This window comes from Dendroctonus ponderosae, unplaced genomic scaffold (genome assembly GCF_020466585.1).
Source record: "Dendroctonus ponderosae isolate FM_Combo_2020 unplaced genomic scaffold, Dpon_F_20191213v2 Dpon_F_20191213_1, whole genome shotgun sequence".
NCBI lineage: Eukaryota > Metazoa > Arthropoda > Insecta > Coleoptera > Curculionidae > Dendroctonus > Dendroctonus ponderosae.
In genome coordinates, this window is record NW_026017110.1 from 20,567,326 (window position 1) to 20,585,785 (window position 18,460).

At 33.8% G+C, this 18,460-nt stretch overlaps 2 protein-coding genes across 10 annotated transcripts; one reads left to right on the forward strand and one right to left on the reverse strand.

Annotated features, from left to right (window-relative positions):
- The first annotated feature begins 2,488 nt into the window (after positions 1–2,488).
- On the forward strand, positions 2,489–17,034 carry LOC109546666. 9 transcript variants are annotated; one of them, XM_048661763.1, is made up of 5 exons: positions 2,489–2,796; positions 15,544–15,775; positions 16,069–16,298; positions 16,387–16,560; positions 16,632–17,034. In XM_048661763.1, the coding sequence occupies exons 2-5, from the start codon at positions 15,552–15,554 to the stop codon at positions 16,964–16,966; spliced, it is 963 nt and encodes a 320-aa protein (XP_048517720.1). In that variant the 5' UTR covers positions 2,489–2,796; positions 15,544–15,551; the 3' UTR covers positions 16,967–17,034. The 9 variants fall into 9 exon arrangements, with proteins under 9 accessions (XP_048517720.1, XP_048517721.1, XP_048517723.1 ...); XM_048661764.1 differs by lacking the exon at positions 2,489–2,796 and adding an exon at positions 14,701–14,865; XM_048661766.1 differs by lacking the exon at positions 2,489–2,796 and adding an exon at positions 14,887–15,057 and having other exon boundaries at positions 16,387–16,564.
- LOC109546335 (formin-binding protein 4) lies at positions 5,116–14,560 on the reverse strand. Its single transcript, XM_019917251.2, has 10 exons — positions 14,326–14,560; positions 13,715–14,063; positions 11,680–11,854; positions 11,020–11,218; positions 10,320–10,936; positions 10,125–10,258; positions 6,868–7,139; positions 6,407–6,525; positions 6,059–6,253; positions 5,116–5,232 (listed from the first exon to the last, which is right to left on the reverse strand). The coding sequence occupies exons 1-10, from the start codon at positions 14,402–14,404 to the stop codon at positions 5,140–5,142; spliced, it is 2,232 nt and encodes a 743-aa protein (XP_019772810.2). The 5' UTR covers positions 14,405–14,560; the 3' UTR covers positions 5,116–5,139.
- Positions 17,035–18,460: the final 1,426 nt, after the last annotated feature.

Consider the following 18,460-nt stretch of genomic DNA (forward strand, 5'->3'; position numbering starts at 1 on the left):
ATACAAAGTTGCCCATTCCAAGCATTTACTCTGAAGTTCTAAAAAGTGAGGCAGAGCAAATGAAAAAAATAATTTATCATTATCCAGGAGGAAATAGCAGTGAACGGGCATATTAAAAATTTAATAAAACTGCAACTGCTACATCCAATTTTGAATTTGACAAACGACTGAAACTTTTTTCCCGATATCCAACTGGTGGATTCATTAAAAAATCATTATTTTACATATATGAGCTCGGTGTGATTGTCTTGTCACAACATCATAAATCACTAACGGTAACATGTGCTGTTGAAAATCTCACCCCTTATGATTGGCAGCCCAGCTTTGTGAATTAATATAGCTTGAAACAGAGCTGCGAGACTACCGTTTTTTCTGACATCAATAATTTAAGTGTTCATTAATTTTTTTCCACATTGTCTCAATTGATTAATTGCGAATATTAATTAATAATGCAGGGTGGCTAAAAATTGGTAGCATCCATTTTATTGGAACAAAAATATTTTGAACATTTTTTGACGATTGGATTTGGTGATGAAGTGCGAACCCATGAGATGAGGGTTTTACTTAATAACAAATATCCGGAAAGACCAGCAAACCCGCTAGAGTTAGCAAAATTTTTGACTCGGTAGAACGTAGGGCAAATAATGGACGCTTTGCAATCAATGAAGAGAAAAACTGAAAGTTTTTCTAGCGGTTGAAGAAAACCCACGTATGAGCATTAATCAAGATTAGAGAGAAGCCGCAAGTACGATACACCAAGTTTACCCGTCCATCACGTTTGGCGATTTTAAAAATATTTATAAAATACAACATAATTTCCCAATCCCAATCAAGTTAAAAATATATTTTCTAAGATGAATCAACTTTTACCCCAGCGGGGCAAGTTAATAGACAAAACTATCGGCATTGGGCAAAAAAATCAGATGATTCGGCCTAATTTTGTGAAGAAACATTGAACGGTCACAGAAATATATATTTAATAAATGTGCCCAATGCTAATAAATGGATGATTTACTACGATTATGCAGTTAAAACTGGGCGATTTTTAAATGACACTGCATTTTGCTACAGTTGGATTAGGAAGAAGTGGATCAGTTGTATGGTGATCAAGATCTCCCGATCTCAATCCATTAGATTACGTTCTGATGGAGCATCTCAAAATATTTGTTTACAAAAGTAAATCTGGTTAATGACTTGATAACTTAAGCAAGACATAATAAATAGGGTCCGGCTCCAGCATGAATTGGTTTGGAATCGTCAGGTACAAGAAGAGTTTCTGTTTCTCGCAAACTTTGTCTCATGGTATAAAATAGACTCCAACTTATACGTAAAGTCCAAAATTTCTACAAAAATTGAGATTTAATTCAATTTTGGAACACCCTGGATATTCATTTTTTTTAATCAAAAATACCCACTTAAAAACAATAAACTTCGTATTCCAGTAGGTACGTTTATGAATGAAAAACTTCTGAATTTTTCTCGAGTCTATTCCTTTTTTTTTTAACTCACTTTATATCAAGTCTATTTTTGTATCGCTAGTAAGCATCCTTATTATGTCTGCATTGCTAAACTGAACGGCTACAAATGAAAATGGGAAATGCATACTGATAGAGAACGATTAAGATCTGCTATTTTGTTGAAGACCATTTATCTTCAAAAACAGATAAATAAATTAGCATATTTGGTCTTTATTGTACCTGTGTTCGAATCCAGTGAAATTTTAGTAAAATACCCAATGCAACTATTAGAGTTAATGTAGCGTTTTCAGACAGTCTAATCTAGATAATCTTATGGGAGTAAGAACAGTTGCTCTGAAAACGCAAACAGGTTCATCTGGAAGAACTAAGGACTTCTATGATAAACGTGAGATAAATATTGAAAAAACTGATGTAGATAATGCATTTATTGTACTTAAGTACCACAATTTTTATTTATATCATTGATTTGCGAATTAATTTAAAAGGTAACGAAACTTTCCATTATTTGCTTGCAGCTTCACAAGTCATAGTACCAATACTAAGTTTTGTTTGTCTTCTATTCTGCAATATTCGAATCTTCCCAAACTGTTTAAACTCTACTGAACTCTACAGTTGCTGTGGTTTATAATCAAATACATACTTCAAAACTTGATCTCAAATGTTTGAATGTTTGTTTAAAAATCCACTGATGAACTATTTAATTTCACAAAAAGATACGTCTACTACCCACATTTCAGTTTCTTATTTAAACCGCCATTAAATACCGCTGCATGTTCACAACTTTTACTAAAATAACACTAAATAAAATACTGCAATTTACGAAAACCAATCTCAATATAAAATTCAAAAAACGACCAAATAATAGAGAATAAATATTTAGACTTTTTTTTCGAGTTTTCATTAAAACATATCCATGAACTTTTTTAAACCTACAGAGTAACTCAAAGTAGAAATATGATAATTGCCTCACTGACTTCAACGAAAACACCAGCAATTCTTTAAACTTCAAAATTTTAATGAATCGATTTTTAAATCTTTTAGCGTATTCGGGATGTTTGAAATAAAAAATACGCTTAGGTACTCTCGAATACTTAATACTCCATGTTCATAAAGTTGTTTTCATTTCTATGTATTTTTCTTTATTATCATGTTTTCACTACTATGAGTGAAAACTAGAAACTACTTCCTCTGCATCAGAAAAATCGAATTTCCTATTAGGAACAAGAAACGTATAAACCAAACACCAGGGAGATCTGTACCAAGCCGATTTTGGGATTTTTCTTAAAAAACATTCCATTTTGTTGATCGTCTATATCAGGTGAGTTGCAGCATTTTATTTATTTTTTATTTTTATTGATAACAGTTTAAAATTTGATCATTTTCGCACAATCCTTGAGTAGTTTTCAAACATCAACAACTATTTTTTATTTAGCTCGTAAATATTTTTCAATCAAAGGGTTTGACGCTGAAATAGTCACCTCGACTATTTCCAGTTATAATACTTTGTTTTCAACCATTCATATTTTTCGGATTGCGCGTAAGCAACAGCGAGAATTCCTGGATTCAATAAACGCACCCCGCTTAATCACAGCTCCACATCGCATATTTCCGCAAAAACAAATCACCTTTACGACTTAAATCTTCTTATAAGAGCATATTCCAGCCCACATAACCAGGCCCGAACACCGAAATGAATAATTCACGCGGAAATTAAGCAAGTGTGCGTAATTCCGCATTTATCGCGACACGCAAAGCTTTGATAAATAATAGATTAGCTCCCAAGTAAATCATAAGGAACTACATAAGTTTGGGTAGTTTCCTAAGTGCACATCGTTATTACCGGCTTTCCATTTCGGATTTCGACCCTCTGAAAACCGCCTGCTGAAACGGTTGCTTACATATTTCCATTTGCAAATTTAACTCGAAATGCTTTGCAAGAACATGGTAGATGAAAAGTATACAAACTCGAAATTTAAACAAAACTAAACTGAAAGGAATAAGATGCAAATCTAGCTATAATTTCATTGAAAAATGCACTAAAACATCATGTTTCTGGATTTCTATTTCATTTTTTATTATTTCATTATTAATTTTTTATCATCATTTTTCTTAATTGGGATCTTAATGCTTACACTTGGAATTTACATATTTATTTTTGAGAAGAAATTGAAATTTAACTTTTTACTCAAGAACCGTTGCAGATGAACAAAAATATATAAGGGAAAAATATTTCGAAATTGAACTGGAAATTAATTTTTTCCTTGGAAACAGTCAATGCCTCGTTAGAAACAGTTTAAAGAAAAATATCATCTTTACCCCAGAAAAGCTATCACTTTGTAAATTATCAAAACTATTTCTCCGGGTATTGGTGTAGACCCTTAAAAGTACTCTAAATTTAAAAAAAAATTCCAATGCAAGAGTTATATAGAAAAAATCTCAATTATTTATACCCTGTAATTTGATAGCAAAACGCTTGCATATCAATCCTTAGATGTTTTTTGAAGCACAATGGACAAAGCCTAACTAAAGATGCTTTCTAATAATTTTAAAAGTTCAGTTTTGCCCATGGATATCAAAGTAGTCGTCTAAGTAACCAGATATCAGTCTTCGTTTTTCATTTCACCTGCTTGGAAAACATTTGACAAGGATTTTGAGGTTCGCTGAATCGAAAATAATAAAATAACTAGATTTCCCTTGAACGCATATCCCCTTATTCTGTGTGTGATAGTAAATCGAGACTGATATCAAAGAAAGACTTTCTGTGCATTTAAATGGAATGAGAATGATGCTCGAATATTTGAGTAAAATATATGTTTGCTGTTGGCATGTAAGCCAACTTTTCTCGTTGAAAGTATAATCGAAGGTTGTATAAATTGCCGATAAAATGATAAAATTAGGAATTGTTTCCTTTCGCTGGCTTTTTCACTAAAATTCTTCACGTTACAACAATTAAGTTAGGTCAAAGATTAGTTTATTGTTATATTAATAATTCGCATTTGAAGAAGGGAATCCAACGTGGGGCTCCCTTGATATGCCGAAATAAGACTCCCTTTAGTTTGACCCTTATACACGCATATACTACACACCCTTCAAGATTACGTTAGAAAGCCATCAACTTCGCTAATGGCATGGAAATTAGAAATCACGCACGGAGTTCTAAGAGGTATTTTGTAGCTAGTTAATAAGACAGAGCTAATCCTATCAAGAAAAGCCATCGTTCCCTTTGTTTTCCACAACTATATTGCTAATTGAAATTCCTAATACTTAGTTTTCGTCCTGATTAATTTGCGCAAACGAAGGACTAATATCGTTTGAAGTTTGCTAAGCGAAGTAGTTTCTGAGAATTGGATTGTAACAGTGAATATTTGTAAACTCAATTTTAAATATATAGAAATTTAAATATATAGAAAAAACAGAGAACAGCGGAAATAATCTAAAACTCGCACAGCACCAAAACCTAGGTCTTCCTGTATAACTAGATTTGGTCAGTTATTTTTAAACTCTACGATGAATTACTGACTGTTGATATAAGGAGTCTTATTTTAGCTCTACAACTCAATCAAGTGCTTGATAATTAAGTGTTGCGTCAAAATAATGAGTAGTAGGAATAACGGGAAGACTTCAAAATAAAGCTAAATTGAAATCCTATGCAATATTTATTTCAATCTCCATAACTTTTCTGTACATTTTTCCATTTTTCTACCAGTTGAGAAACTCCCTTTTTCTTCATTGTTAAACCTTGTGCTAATTTGACCTAAACAACAATAATCCATTAGAATTGCTGCAGATGAAGCCCAAAAGAAGAAGGAAGAACATAAATCAGAATTAAGCATTGTCAATTCAAACTGCGGATACATCGAAAGCGGATGCGTTTTTTGGTTGCAGTAAGAAATTAGATCGATATTTACGGTGTCGAGTTTGAAAAAATAAACGCCACTTCTTTAATGTTAGGTCAAAATAATACTTTGAAATAAATGAAAAAAAAATTATATGCAAGCAGAAAAGAAGCAAGTGAGCAGTTCAACAAGATCTAAAGTCGTGATTATTGGTATTTCCACCTGACGTTTCGCCTATATTTGCAGCAATTATTCGCAAAGATGGCGTCAGCAACCTGTGGCGTCTTGTTGCCTTAAATGTTTAACATTATCCCCTCGTGCAATAATTGCTCGTCTGCGGAAACATTCAAAAACCGAAGTGTACGCATATTAAACTAATCAAGAAAATAATACGATTCAGACTAAATTATGAGAATATTTTAATCGCCTAGAACAGGGCAAATTCAACTAAAAAGATTGCATTATTTAAAAAAGTAAGAAAATTATAGTTTCCGTCCTTACTGTTAAAATGAGATGTTTTTGAATGAACAGTGGATGTAAGAAGAGGATTTTATGCAAGACTTTCCACCCGTGCGTTCTGTTTAGCCATATTTGCAACTACGATAGGCGGAAAGGTGGAAATAGCAATTCAACCACATACTTCCACATCCAGAATTTTATCTTACAAATGAAAAATACCGAACGTAAAGGCTTCCAGCCTTTGTTTTAGAGTAAGTTTATGATCATTGAAACTGTGCGACTTACCTTTTTCTTCTTCTTCCGGATTGGTTCGGAATTATGTTGCGGATTTGCTACATCGATAGACGTTTCAATAGGCGTTTCCGGTATTTGTGCGGATACCGGTGATAAAGAATTGGTATTTTCAGACACCTCGGCTATTTCTGAGTAAAACGAATCGAGAGCTGTAATTAGAGTATCAGTCGGTTTTTGGGACACTTCCTATAAATCGCAAAAGAAAAAATTATTAGTAGACACCGAGCAAAAGAGCAACTTTGAAAGTAATTCCTTTAGACGAGCTAATAACGTATATTACAACTTTCAACTTTTAAATAGCACCTGTCTAATTAATTGAAATAAGCGACTCAAACTCACCTCTAGATTTTTATTGGATACACTTGTTATTAGGTCAACACCTGGCGGAAGAGGTTGCCCAATATCAAAGCCGGGTAAAATTGGATGAAGAATTATCACTTCAGAGGCCTGCGATTGGGCTGAAAATGTTATATAAAATCACTAGAATAAAATTAAGTTTCTTGTGAGAGCAAATGTATGTTGAGACATATAGATACACAGATAGGTAGAAAAGATCAAAGCAACACGTAACATGTTCCCACAAGTTATTTCTTCATTTTATTTTGAGATAGAAGAACATAAAACTATTGCGTTGGCTGAATGTATAAAACCCATCAAATTTGGATAATTGTTGCTTTGAAAGAAAATATTGTGTTCAAACTAAATGATGCAAGAAAGCATTAGAAAGCAGCACTTTGTTGTAATCGATTGTTCTTGAAAAAAAAAACGCCCCAAAATATTAGTAAAAGTAAATGTTTTACCCGGAAGAATTGGTACATCGATGGTAGTAGTTGCCATAGTAATCTTGGGTGGCGGTGGCGGCGTAGGGCTTCTAATCTTAGGCGGAGTAGGAGGAAGTGGAGGATCTGATGGCAATGAAGGTCCAAATACTGCCGGTTCATCTTTTACATCCATGGGAGGTGGTGTAGTTGATATATCCATCGCGTCATCGCACCTTGTTACATCCGGCTCAGGATATCGCCACTGGTTCACACCCGTTGTTTGATTTTGGTAGAAATACCGTTTGTGCGATCTAAAATGGCAATTGAAAGAACTGTGATAGAGGAGAAATGGTTCAGTTGTAGAGTGAAATGTGTAACAATTGTTATCGTGGATAACGAGGATTTGATAAGCTCATAACTGACTCTCTTCCAAGCTTGAAATATCTTCTACATTAGTAACTCAAATAAATATACACCCGGTTCCAAGAGAAAAGACACCCAGATTTTTTGGAAAAGTTCAAAGTATTCTCTTTTATAGCAATTAACCAATTTAGATTTTATTTTTTAGTTTCGGGTCGGCAAGGCATAGTAGTTTTGTGAGAGCCGCTAAAAGCGACAATACAAAATACCAAGTTTATTACATTCCTCTATTATATCGTGTTTTTATTTTTTGTTTTAACGACAATTTGTTAAAACCACATTATTAAATATGTTGCAATTTTGCTAATTTGGAAAATAAAGCAATGATGTCCACAAAGCAATGTCCACAAAAAGACGCGATTTCAAAATTTAAGCTTCAAGTGAAACAGTAACGCACAGGGTGTTTCAATCGTCATATCGTTTAAAAAAAACATTTCTTACCATTGTGATAACATCCAGAAAATTAAGCTTCAAAATCAATTAATTAGTATAGTTTGAAAACTGTATACCGCAAACTTTACCAAAAAACCAGGTGCGTCACTGTTTTTGAAACTGAGTGCAGATGGAATATTTTTCTAGCCAACCGTGTTTATAGAGTAAGAGTAGAAAATACGCGATACAATCAAGTAAGTTTTAAAGTGGATTTTTTACACTTCCAATAGCGTCTAATAGCAGCCGGGTTTCTACACTTTTCTCAAAAAATTTTATAGCCAAAACTTCAAAGTTTGCTTCTAGCAATTATTGCAATAGATCAAGAAAATGGTGTCTAGTAGTAAATAATAGCATCGAAAAATATGATGAAAAATACGATTTCGAACTTGAAAACAGGACATATGAAGAGCATACGCAATTCCTGGTATTATGGAAAACACCGTGTTTAACTGAAATATATTAAACCATTCAAGGAAAAATTATTTCCTCGGGCAAATTTTTCCTTATACTCTACCTTTTCTCAATGCATCATAATAAAGAAATCATTGTGCTAAATATAGAACAAATGTTACGAAATAAAAATGCATGTTTTTAATATCCTCCATGGCAGTGGTGATCCAGGACGTTCTCGAATATTCTAGGTGGCATCTTAACCTAAATAAAAATCGTTCGGTTAGTCACAATCAACTATGGATCTATTAATTATTTAAATTAAATTAATAATATTAGGGTACAAACCTTCAATATCGGTTTATAAATATGGTTATAAGTGGTGTACTTAATTAACTCTTACAGCGCTTAATGTTTCTTCAAAAATACATTAACTCCCTGTAAGGAGTTTTGGGCATTAAAGACACATTTGCTGAATATTTTATCTTTGAAAAGCCAGTCTGAATAAAAATTATAATATTAACCGAATCAGAAGCGGACTCATTTTGATATAATAACACAGAGTGTTAAGAATCAATGATTTAATAATCATTTTGATGGGTGATTTTTTCCTTAAAATTATACTTTTTAATATAATATCCTTATAAAAATGTAGTTGGTCGTCATCCACAAGATGTCCGAAAATTGCGAGCAAAAATCTAAAGAGGACAAAACACTAATTCAAATAGAGTGCATGTGACATTGCCTAGTTGATATTGTTCAACTAAATTATACGCTATGTTTTTAAACCAAAACACCCATTAAAACATGACAAACAGAAACAAATCTTGTTAAAATGTGTACAAAATTTACAATTGTTGGGCACGATATTTATTTTTGTTTATTTTTTGTTAACTTATGCACAGGCATAAGTACTCATTGGTACCATAACAGTAGCACATGCTTCTTCATAATCTAGATAAATACAATGTTGTAAACTGGCAATCGGGATCATATAACTTAAGACTCTCAACATGTTGATGCAGCATCATCATTCCCTACATGAGCTCGCCTTTGGTTATTAATACTGTAAGTTTCTGTAAAATGTCTGAAAACATTTAGGTATTTTTTTATAGAAACCCCGTGTCCCCAATTAGTTGTGAAAATGTGGCTCAAGCTCCCAACATTTTTCTTTCTTCCGCTAAAAAAGTAAAAGTATTTCTTTCACATTTAGGTCGAATGTCGTAGCTATTATGCAGGGCATTAATAGATATCAGGATAAGCATATTTGCTTCAAAAACATAATTTGAAATTACTTCAACAGATGTCTAGTGTGGTTATCAACAAAAACTCAACATAAAATAGATTTATCCATTTTTTACATATTAATAGGAAACAAGTTTTTAACAACATAACTACGTGAGATAATAAAAAACGACTAAATAAATGAAAGTACAACAAAAATCAATAACGACAAACAAGGGATTTCTAAGAGATATTTATTTTCCATTTTTAGACTTAAAAGATGGGAATGGCAGATTTTTGAAAATACTACAAATGTTTTCTATATTGTATCATCATCTCGGTAGAAAAAATGCAGTAATATTGAAATCCATTGGATAAAATATTGTGTTCATTGCATACAAAAATTAATTAGAATTACTTTAGTTGAAGTTACTATTTCAGCATCCTTAGCTCGATAGCACTTCCTGAACAAGCTATCCAATGTTAACTAATTTGATTCTTTACTGCCTTCAATGTTGTTTTCAAAATACTCAAGTGATGAATATATAAACCACCACATTATCACAGTATCTATTTTATCTGCTGTCTTAGAAAAGCAATTGAAGACTAAATCGATTATCGCTAAACATAATAAATATAATATGTTGCTCAAAGCTTACCTTCACAGCCGCACTAGTCCCCCGTTTCCATCCAGATTTAAGTTAATAATTGTCTAGAGTGGGTCATTTTTAATCGGATAGCAGTAATTAGGGAAGTATTACATGAAAGGAGTGGCCTGTTAGGATGGATATAGTTCGAGGACTACTTGTCTATAATGATAAGGTTCATACCTATCCCACTGCAAAAGCCACCCTTCCGGAGCTGCTTCTTTTTCTAAATTCACTAGGTCAGAGCAGGTCTCGCTTAACCATTTACGCAAGTATGAAATATTTAAACCTCCCTCCTTCATTGCTTGAAATAGAGTCTAAAACAGATTTAACCGGAGTTTTGCATAGATTAACAATGAATAACATTTATTAAATTACCTCTGCCTGAATAATCATAACTTGAACGGGTAAAACAACATCTCGTCCTTCCCCTAAAAACAACAACTTTTCGCGGAGAATAGTGTAGTCATCTTCTGCTTGCTTCTTGTTTAAAAGGCAATGATCTGTTTCTTTCGTTGGACCTTTTTCCTGGCTAACCGTAGAATTTAAAACATCCGACTTAACAAACATCACTCCCCCTTTTTGAAAACCTGGATATGCAACGGGTGCATCTTCATTAGTGGTTTTAATATAGCCATTATCCACGATTTCAGATTTGAAGCCCAAACCAACAAAATCAGTTCCAGGAATAACATCTTCTTTTGGTCGTTTGACATTATTTACCAACGATATTCCAATTCGCCGCTTTCTTTGAAAGGCCTTGCTATCAAAATCGCTACTTTCCACTTTATTTGTTTTCGCTTCTTTCGCTACTTCATTTGCTGGTGGCTCGTAACTGATAAAATCTTTCACGTCGATGGGCTTTGTTATGGGAAATAGTGTACTATGTGAGGTTTCCACGATCGGACTTATAGGTAGACATGCCACAGGAAATATAGGCCTAATGGGGGGAGCTTCTTGTAATTCTGGCTCGCTTTCGGAATCACTATTGTAGCCTGAGAGTGTGCGGAAAATTTTGAATTTAGTAATAACTTAATGTTTAAATAAGCACTATAATACGAAAGGTTTAAATACTTGCCAGCTACTAAAGAAAATCCGGAAACAGAAGGTTTTTTAGGAGTTTCAATTATTTCCGTCTTCTTTATTATTTGTTTAACACTGGATGGCACTTCACCGCCCATTTTTTTCAATTCCTGCGCCCTTTGCTGGATTTTCGCAAGGATATCCAAATCATCATCATCGTCTTCTTCGTCAGTCTGGGAATCGCTTTGCTTTGGCTTAAAAAAAACGTTTTGTGTTAGAAATATAGTAATTGTAGGTACACATTTACTTTTAAATAACATTAAAAGTTCACGCTGGTGTTAATACAATTTTGTAATATAGAAATAATTATTCAAATAGCATTAACTTTTTATCTTAAACAAATTGTGATACACATGTGATATTACATATTGAAAATATTATGATTAGCGAATACACTTAAAATAATTATCCACTTTATTGCTAAGATTGTGTTCAGACGCTGCGAATTCTCAACCAAGCGCTGGGAGAACTCTAGCAGTTATATCATCATTACATAGTTTACGACTCCTTCAGGTTGAAAACTTATGTATCACTAGTGCATATATAAATAGCACTTTCAGCACGTTTTTTTCATCATTAGGAGTATAAAGAGTCGATTTTAAACGAGATTGAAACTAAATTTCATTAAAAAAAACTTTTAATCGACATAGCTTACCACAACTGATGTACTACTTTTTGGATTTTGGTCTAACAATATCGAATCCTTCCCCAATAAGGATAACGTTAATGGGGATTCTGTGGATTTATTTTGATCCAAAGGAGGCTGACTATTTTTATCGTCATTATCTGAATCACTATTTGCTGCATACTCCGTAATCAATTCAATTTTTCTGAAAATCACAAATATATATATCTACAGTGACCGACGGTTTTAATTAATAAAAGTAAATAGCTTTGAGGAATTCGACAAAAACGCAAAACAGAAAAACTATAGAGAATTTTGTTTCTTTCGTTCAATAACGTTAAGCTAAAACGTTACAAAATATGTCCAGTATATCAATCCTAACGCATGGTTCAATCCTAGCGCGCTCATTTCTATGCCACTATATAGAGAAGTAATAAAACATTTACCAAGTGAAACATTAGTTGTAGCGCTCGTTGACATATTGCTGGTCAGTGGATGTAAAATCCTGATAAACAAGTGAAACTTGAGTTGAAAAATAGTGGCATTTCAACAAGAATATATAATTTTAAATGTTGTAGGTTGTTGGTGACCGTGATGCTAACTGCTGAACAATGTTGCTTTGGGTGTTTGGGTTAATCACTCAATAGATAGCGGGAAAAAAACATTTTCCTTGTATAATCCATATATAATATTGGCTGCAATTCGGGTTAAATAAATAATGGTTCTTTCTGCCGTCACCGATTGACTGATTAGCCCAAACACCTCACCCAACAGTTTTCAATATTTTTGAATATTACAAAGTTAAGTAGATACAGGATAAGGTCATCATTTCAAGTACTAAGGCCCTTTTTTGTTCATACCTGAGGAATAAATTATGCCTTTGCGCTTATTTAAACCCGACTGGCTAAATAATCAAAAAGCACATTTATCGGATGAAATATCGCTAGAAAAAACAAGACAGTGCACACGAAAAGCGAAATTCCAAAATAATTTTTCATTTTACGCGGTTTCATATCAAGCATCATTAGAGCTACACCGCTCGTTTCACTTTTTGCTCATATCTCGGTAACAACTTTTGCCAGTGTCAGCCATTTCGATACCTCGGAAATATAATTAAAGAGCACATTTCTCAGATGAAACATCGATTGGAAAATATTCACAATGTTCTCACAAAACTCAAATTTTACACATAAACTTTTGTTGTACACGATTTTGGCAAAATTGAGCCATCTGCTTAAACATGATCCCGCTTTCTGGTCACATCTCAAGAACCCTTTGAGTTTAGGCGCTTGTTTTCCTATCACTGGATACGCTAATATTTAATAAATAAGCTTGTACAGGAGGTTACCATGTATATGTGTATAAAAGCTAAATTTCCTTATAAACGGTCTATCCCAATAGCAAACACTTAGTGTCTTTTTTACTCAAAAACATTTGCGATTCAGTAATTTAATTTATTAGTTTTAATTAGGGTAATATTTATACACTTGGGTAAACCCACTAGAATTCTTCTGGAATTCATTGAATACACAGGGATAATGAGGGAGTAAAATACGAGGGCACAATAGGGCAGAAATGACCGCGGTGCAAGGCCAAACACCACCTCGGCGGTGAGGAAAGGGTTTTAGTGAAGGTAAACAGCTTAGCTTGGGGGTAAACAGCTTAGCTTGGGTCCCACACAACCCAGAGCGACAGACCACCAGCTCTGGGAGTGCATAAAAGAGCATTTCCCAAACCTCACCGGAAAAAAAAAGAAAAAAAAAATCCCACTAGAAATAAAAAGTGTTCCCATTCCCTTCAAGTCCACCCAATGTTTGCGTAAAAAAACCATCTTCTACCCTTCAAGGAGAAAACTATTTTCTGATCAATTTTTAAATTTTTATTAGAAAACAATATCTTGTTGGTTTAACACTCACTCGTTTCGATTCTCGCGTTATAAAACCATTGCTTGTAAAAAAATATTGAAAAATAGTTCAATCAATTATAGGGAATGTACTAAATTAATTTGTTTGAAACTGTATAAAACTGTGTGTCGGGATTAGTAAGAATCAATTATATCACTTACTCGTCATCAGAATCTTCAGATTTCCTAAATGGCCTTTTAAGCACAGGCTTTTTTGCAGTGTGCTTCCGTCCGATAGGTTGTTTTTTAACTGGCTCAGATTCCTTCATTGTATCTTGTATGGAGTAGACCTTTGCTTCAGGCATTGAACATTGAGGAACATTTCCTGTTGTTGGAGGTACAAACAGTTCAACCTTCTTCTTATCTTTTTCTACTACTGCTTTTGTAGTATTTTTCTTTGGGTTGTTTTCTGCTCGTTTATAGGACTTGGGAGGCACCCAAGTCACTTCATCTGTTTGGGTGTTCCAGAAATAGGAGTAACCAGTTAATTCATCAAAGCATTCATGCCATACTAAAAATAACAAAGTCTTATAAGCATTTTCAGGTGAAGATGTGTTAATAGTAAATAGAGAACTTTTTAATAGATAGATAAGTACAGAACAAATGTAATTAAATATACGTAAATCTAAATAAAATGAAAAATATTTAGATATAATATCTGGGTTATTAGTTTTATTCCAGTCTGGTTCCACTGGAAATTGACCAGCAACGTGTACAAGTGAAAAATAACGATCTCTGTGAATGTTCATTTGAAGCTTAACTTTGATCTTTACCTTCCTCCTGGACCTTCGGTTCACTCTTGGTTACCAGCTCTTTTATTTCCTTAAAAAAGTCGTTCACTGTAGCATCCATGTCGCTAAAAGCTGAATAAAACTCCTCAAAATACCATTACCAATAATGTCTCTGAGACAAGCAAAACAACTGCCTACAGCGATGAAGCACTGCAAAAGCACTAAATTGGGTTATAATCAGAGACAAGTACTTGTCTCTGTTATAATCAACTAGAATTGAGGCGTGATGCCATAGATAAAGGAGAAGAAGAAAGTGAATGAACCGTATCGACGTTGCCAAGTTCTTGCTATTTATGTTTGAAATAAGCTGATTGGCTATGTATTGTGGGTTGCAGGTTTGCAGGTGGAGTTCGACGTTAAATAGTACTTTAAAAACGTATATGCACAGTTTCCATCGAAGTCCAGGGTGAAAGTGGGGTGAAAACGATGTTCCCTTTTACATATTGATTCCTGCAAGTTATTGAACAAACGTTACAACTTTGCCACTAATAGTGCCGCCGCTATATTGACATCATTCTGCAGGTGCGCATTAGATTTTTAGTAACGCCTGCCCCTTATAAGGTTTATGCTACAGAGTTTATGCGTGCCAATATTAGAGAGATTTGGAAAAACTTGTTTAGTGCCCGTTCACTAATAATTGCAAGGTGTAAATGAATTAATGCCAGACATTATTTTCCTATCATAACAGTGTTATGCGAGCTGGCAAAGCAAGGGGTTATTGAGATTTCATTTTGATTTGTAACCTATAGTGTGTGTTTAGACTATCTAGTATTTCTGTATCAGTGTTAAATGAATCACTTAAAAGTATTATTATATCTTGGACATAATTTTATTTTAAAAGTGCTTAATAAATAGATTATGGGATTACTCATATGTTTGAGAACTCATGGATACACTAAGGTGTCACGGAACCAACCGAAATGAAATAAGAATGAAATTATAGCAAGCGTAAATAGTGCACAAATAACGGCAGGTACAAACCTTATTTTTATTAATATTAATGGCAGGTCTTACTAAACATCAAATGCGCATGTGCATATGTTAACAAGACGTGTGATCTGTGAACTTTTAGGGCTTGGCGCAATTTGATTCTTATTTTTCTTAATAGGCTGTTTCCGTAACACTATCTTGAATCCACGACTTCTCAAACAAGTTTTGCAGTAACACGTGATTTGTGGACTTATTTTTGTTGACTTATAGATTTTGTCATGGAGAAAATAAATAAAAGACTGCGGTTTACATACGACGATGATTTAGCATTAATTAGAGAATTTTTGTGTGAAAATCCGACAAACAAGCCAGAAAGATGGGAAGTTATTCAAAAGCGATTAGAACAGCAGACTGGAAAGTGCTTTTTAATAAAAACCCTGAAAAGCCATTTGTTTCTGTTACTGGAAGGCTTTGTGAAAAAAGACAATGCACATCAAAAAACGTAAGTAGGTAGTGACTAGTAAAGGCTATTTGTCCAGAATAAATGGCACTGAAGTATTTTCGTATACGTATTTTGATTACAAACAGCTATCATGTTTTAAAATAATCCGATTACCGTTGGATCATCACTCACAAACGGTTTTGATTTTTACAATTTAATTTTCGTATAAGGAGAGGACAAGGACATTTTGCCTAAATGTCCCTTTGTTATGTGTAATTACGTGGTCATAAATAACTAGGAGTTTATTTGTTTTTTTATTTATGTTTATCATTTATTTTTAATATTTACCATAGGTCTGGAATAGAACCTTATTGCGAGAGGGACACTCTACTCCAAGAAGTTCGAAATTTGTGTAGGGCCACACAATTTTTAAATAAGAAAAAACCAATATCCAAAGAAATGCAAATATTGCAATTAATAAAAGCGGAGCCAGAATCAACTGCAAATGATGATTCACTGGCTAACACCCAAATTTTGTATTCGAACGAATACGAAATAAGGCAACTTACAGACAATGAGGATGGTAAGTGTAAATGCTACAAATACTCTTATAGATTTTGATGATAAATTTGAAATATGACCTATAATTAAAACATATGTAATTTTATCAGACAATTTTAAGGCTGTCGACGTATCCATGAGTGATCTTAAGGGCACAGCATTTGAAGGGTCAATTTTAGCCATTAATATGCAACAAGAGGACGAAATTCTTCTTCAAAGTGATGATGGAGAAGTTGACCCAGCAAAAAAACCGTTAATAAATACACCAGTTAAAAGAATAATGAGTAAGTAGGTATTTCTTAATTCCATGTTTCAAGTATATAGTAAGTTAACACAACTCGTTCTCTATTTTTAGCTGCAAATAGGAAAAGAACAAATGTCATTAAATCTGCAAGGAAAAATGCAAATGATTATTTAAAGGAGAAATCAGACAGAGAACAAAAAATTAAATTAAAGCAAATAGATTTAGAGGATAGGAGGCTAAAAATTCAAGAAAGAAAACTTGTTCTTGAAGAAAAGAGAGTAGAGGTCGAGTTATTAGAGCGACGAGACAAAAGTGATTTGGAAAAAGCAAGAATAAATCTGGAGGTTACAGAAAAACAAAATCTTCACGAGCTTATCAAGTCGCAGCAAACCATCATTAATCATTTGGTATTACGCTTACGAAAGTATGAACCTGAAATGTCGTAATAATTGGTTACCTGCTTCTAGAATTCTTAGTTCCTGTTGGTTCCTAAGAATAAAACGACTTGAATTTACGTACATGGTTATTATTAGTTTCAAATTATGATCTAATTTTGGAAAGTGCTCTTTGCAAAATCTTGTAGCATTCATAGTTTTTGCGAAAAAAATATTTCTGTTTTTTTGCTACTTAACAATGTTAGACATTAACCGCAAATATGCGACGCGTAAACGCAAGTTGTCTTGGCAAAACCCTAAAACTTTGACCATGTCGGTCACTTCTTAATTAGAAAAAGTCATTCGAAACGAATTTGTGACATTGAGTGACAATTAATTTATGCGTCGTATCACGATATTTGCAGTTAATGTCTAACATTGTTAAGTGGCAAGAAAACAGAAATATTTCTTTTCGCAAAAACTCAAAAACTATGAATGATAGAAGATTTTAAAAAGAGCACAAAATTGTGAATAAATGATTAGTGCGTCAATAAAAAAAAATGAGTTGATTTTATCCAGCAAATAAAAAGTTCTGGTAGTTTTTGTGCCACGGATGAACTCGAATGTTTCATTAAAATATGAGTCTTACATAAGAACAAGTTTACAGCGAGTTTTACCAAAATACATCGCACCATCCTCACGATATTTCAAAAAAGATATTTTTTTTGAAGAACTTTGACCATCAATAGCAGAGGCGCCATATATTTTTTGTTAACAAAAATTAGGTCAAATCGTCTTCGTTTAATCCAAACCATATCGAAGCACCCTTTTGATCATGTGCTTACGGGGCACCCTGGCGGACTGCCAATACTCATCAATAAATCCCCAGGAATTTGGGATTGCACCCCCCTTTCCTTTGAATTAATAATTAACTGTCTAATCAGAGACACTTGTCTCTGGTCTAATATTAATTTAATCTCTGCTACTCTGCTCCAGAATCAAATAATAATCAAAAACAATTTTGCATTTCAAAGAATTTTTTTGTTTGTTCGGCGGCTGGAGGAATAAAAATCTTCGGGAAGACACCCAGTGTTTCGAACCCTGGGTAGTGTTGGATTCTTACCAACTAAAAAACCCCCTTTTTTGGTACTACGAGTTTTCGGGAGTTATCCTTTAAAACTTGTAGTCCTCTCTAAGAATTTGTCAGCTCCGGCATCCGTATGCCATAGCATCGCATTCTCTCCATGATAGCTGCTCGCTAGCATGGGCATCTTATTAATTTACACCTTACTTCTATGTGCATGCTAATTGCTACCACAGATTACAGAGTACATCTGTGATTACTACTATCCACAGCTACTATCTCTACATAACCTCACTTACAGCTTACGCCGTTTGCTACCTGTTGCCCTATTGGGCTAGTTGGTGTCTGGGCCTTTTTTTCCTGGGTCCCAGATCTTCAAGTGTGTAATTTACAAGATTTCGTAGCTCTTCGTTGGAGTGCCTTCCAGCTTTCTCGAAGTCTTCAGCCGCTTTCCTTGTGAGAAACTCTCTTAGTGGCTCCCA

Bases quoted from the DNA above. Each gene is read 5' to 3' on its own strand.
- LOC109546666 (XM_048661755.1), top strand. From the start codon at position 15,036: ATGCGAGCTGGCAAAGCAAGGG. The intron at 15,776-16,068 runs GTAAGTAGGTAG...TATTTACCATAG, and splicing joins GACAATGCACATCAAAAAAC to GTCTGGAATAGAACCTTATT. The intron at 16,561-16,631 runs GTAAGTAGGTAT...CTCTATTTTTAG, and splicing joins ACCAGTTAAAAGAATAATGA to CTGCAAATAGGAAAAGAACA.
- LOC109546335 (XM_019917251.2), bottom strand. From the start codon at position 14,404: ATGGATGCTACAGTGAACGACTTTTTTAAGGAAATAAAAGAGCTGGTA. The intron at 7,140-10,124 runs GTATGAACCTTA...TTGCCATTTTAG, and splicing joins TGGCTTTTGCAGTGGGATAG to ATCGCACAAACGGTATTTCT. The intron at 6,526-6,867 runs GTAAAACATTTA...TAACATTTTCAG, and splicing joins CGATGTACCAATTCTTCCGG to CCCAATCGCAGGCCTCTGAA.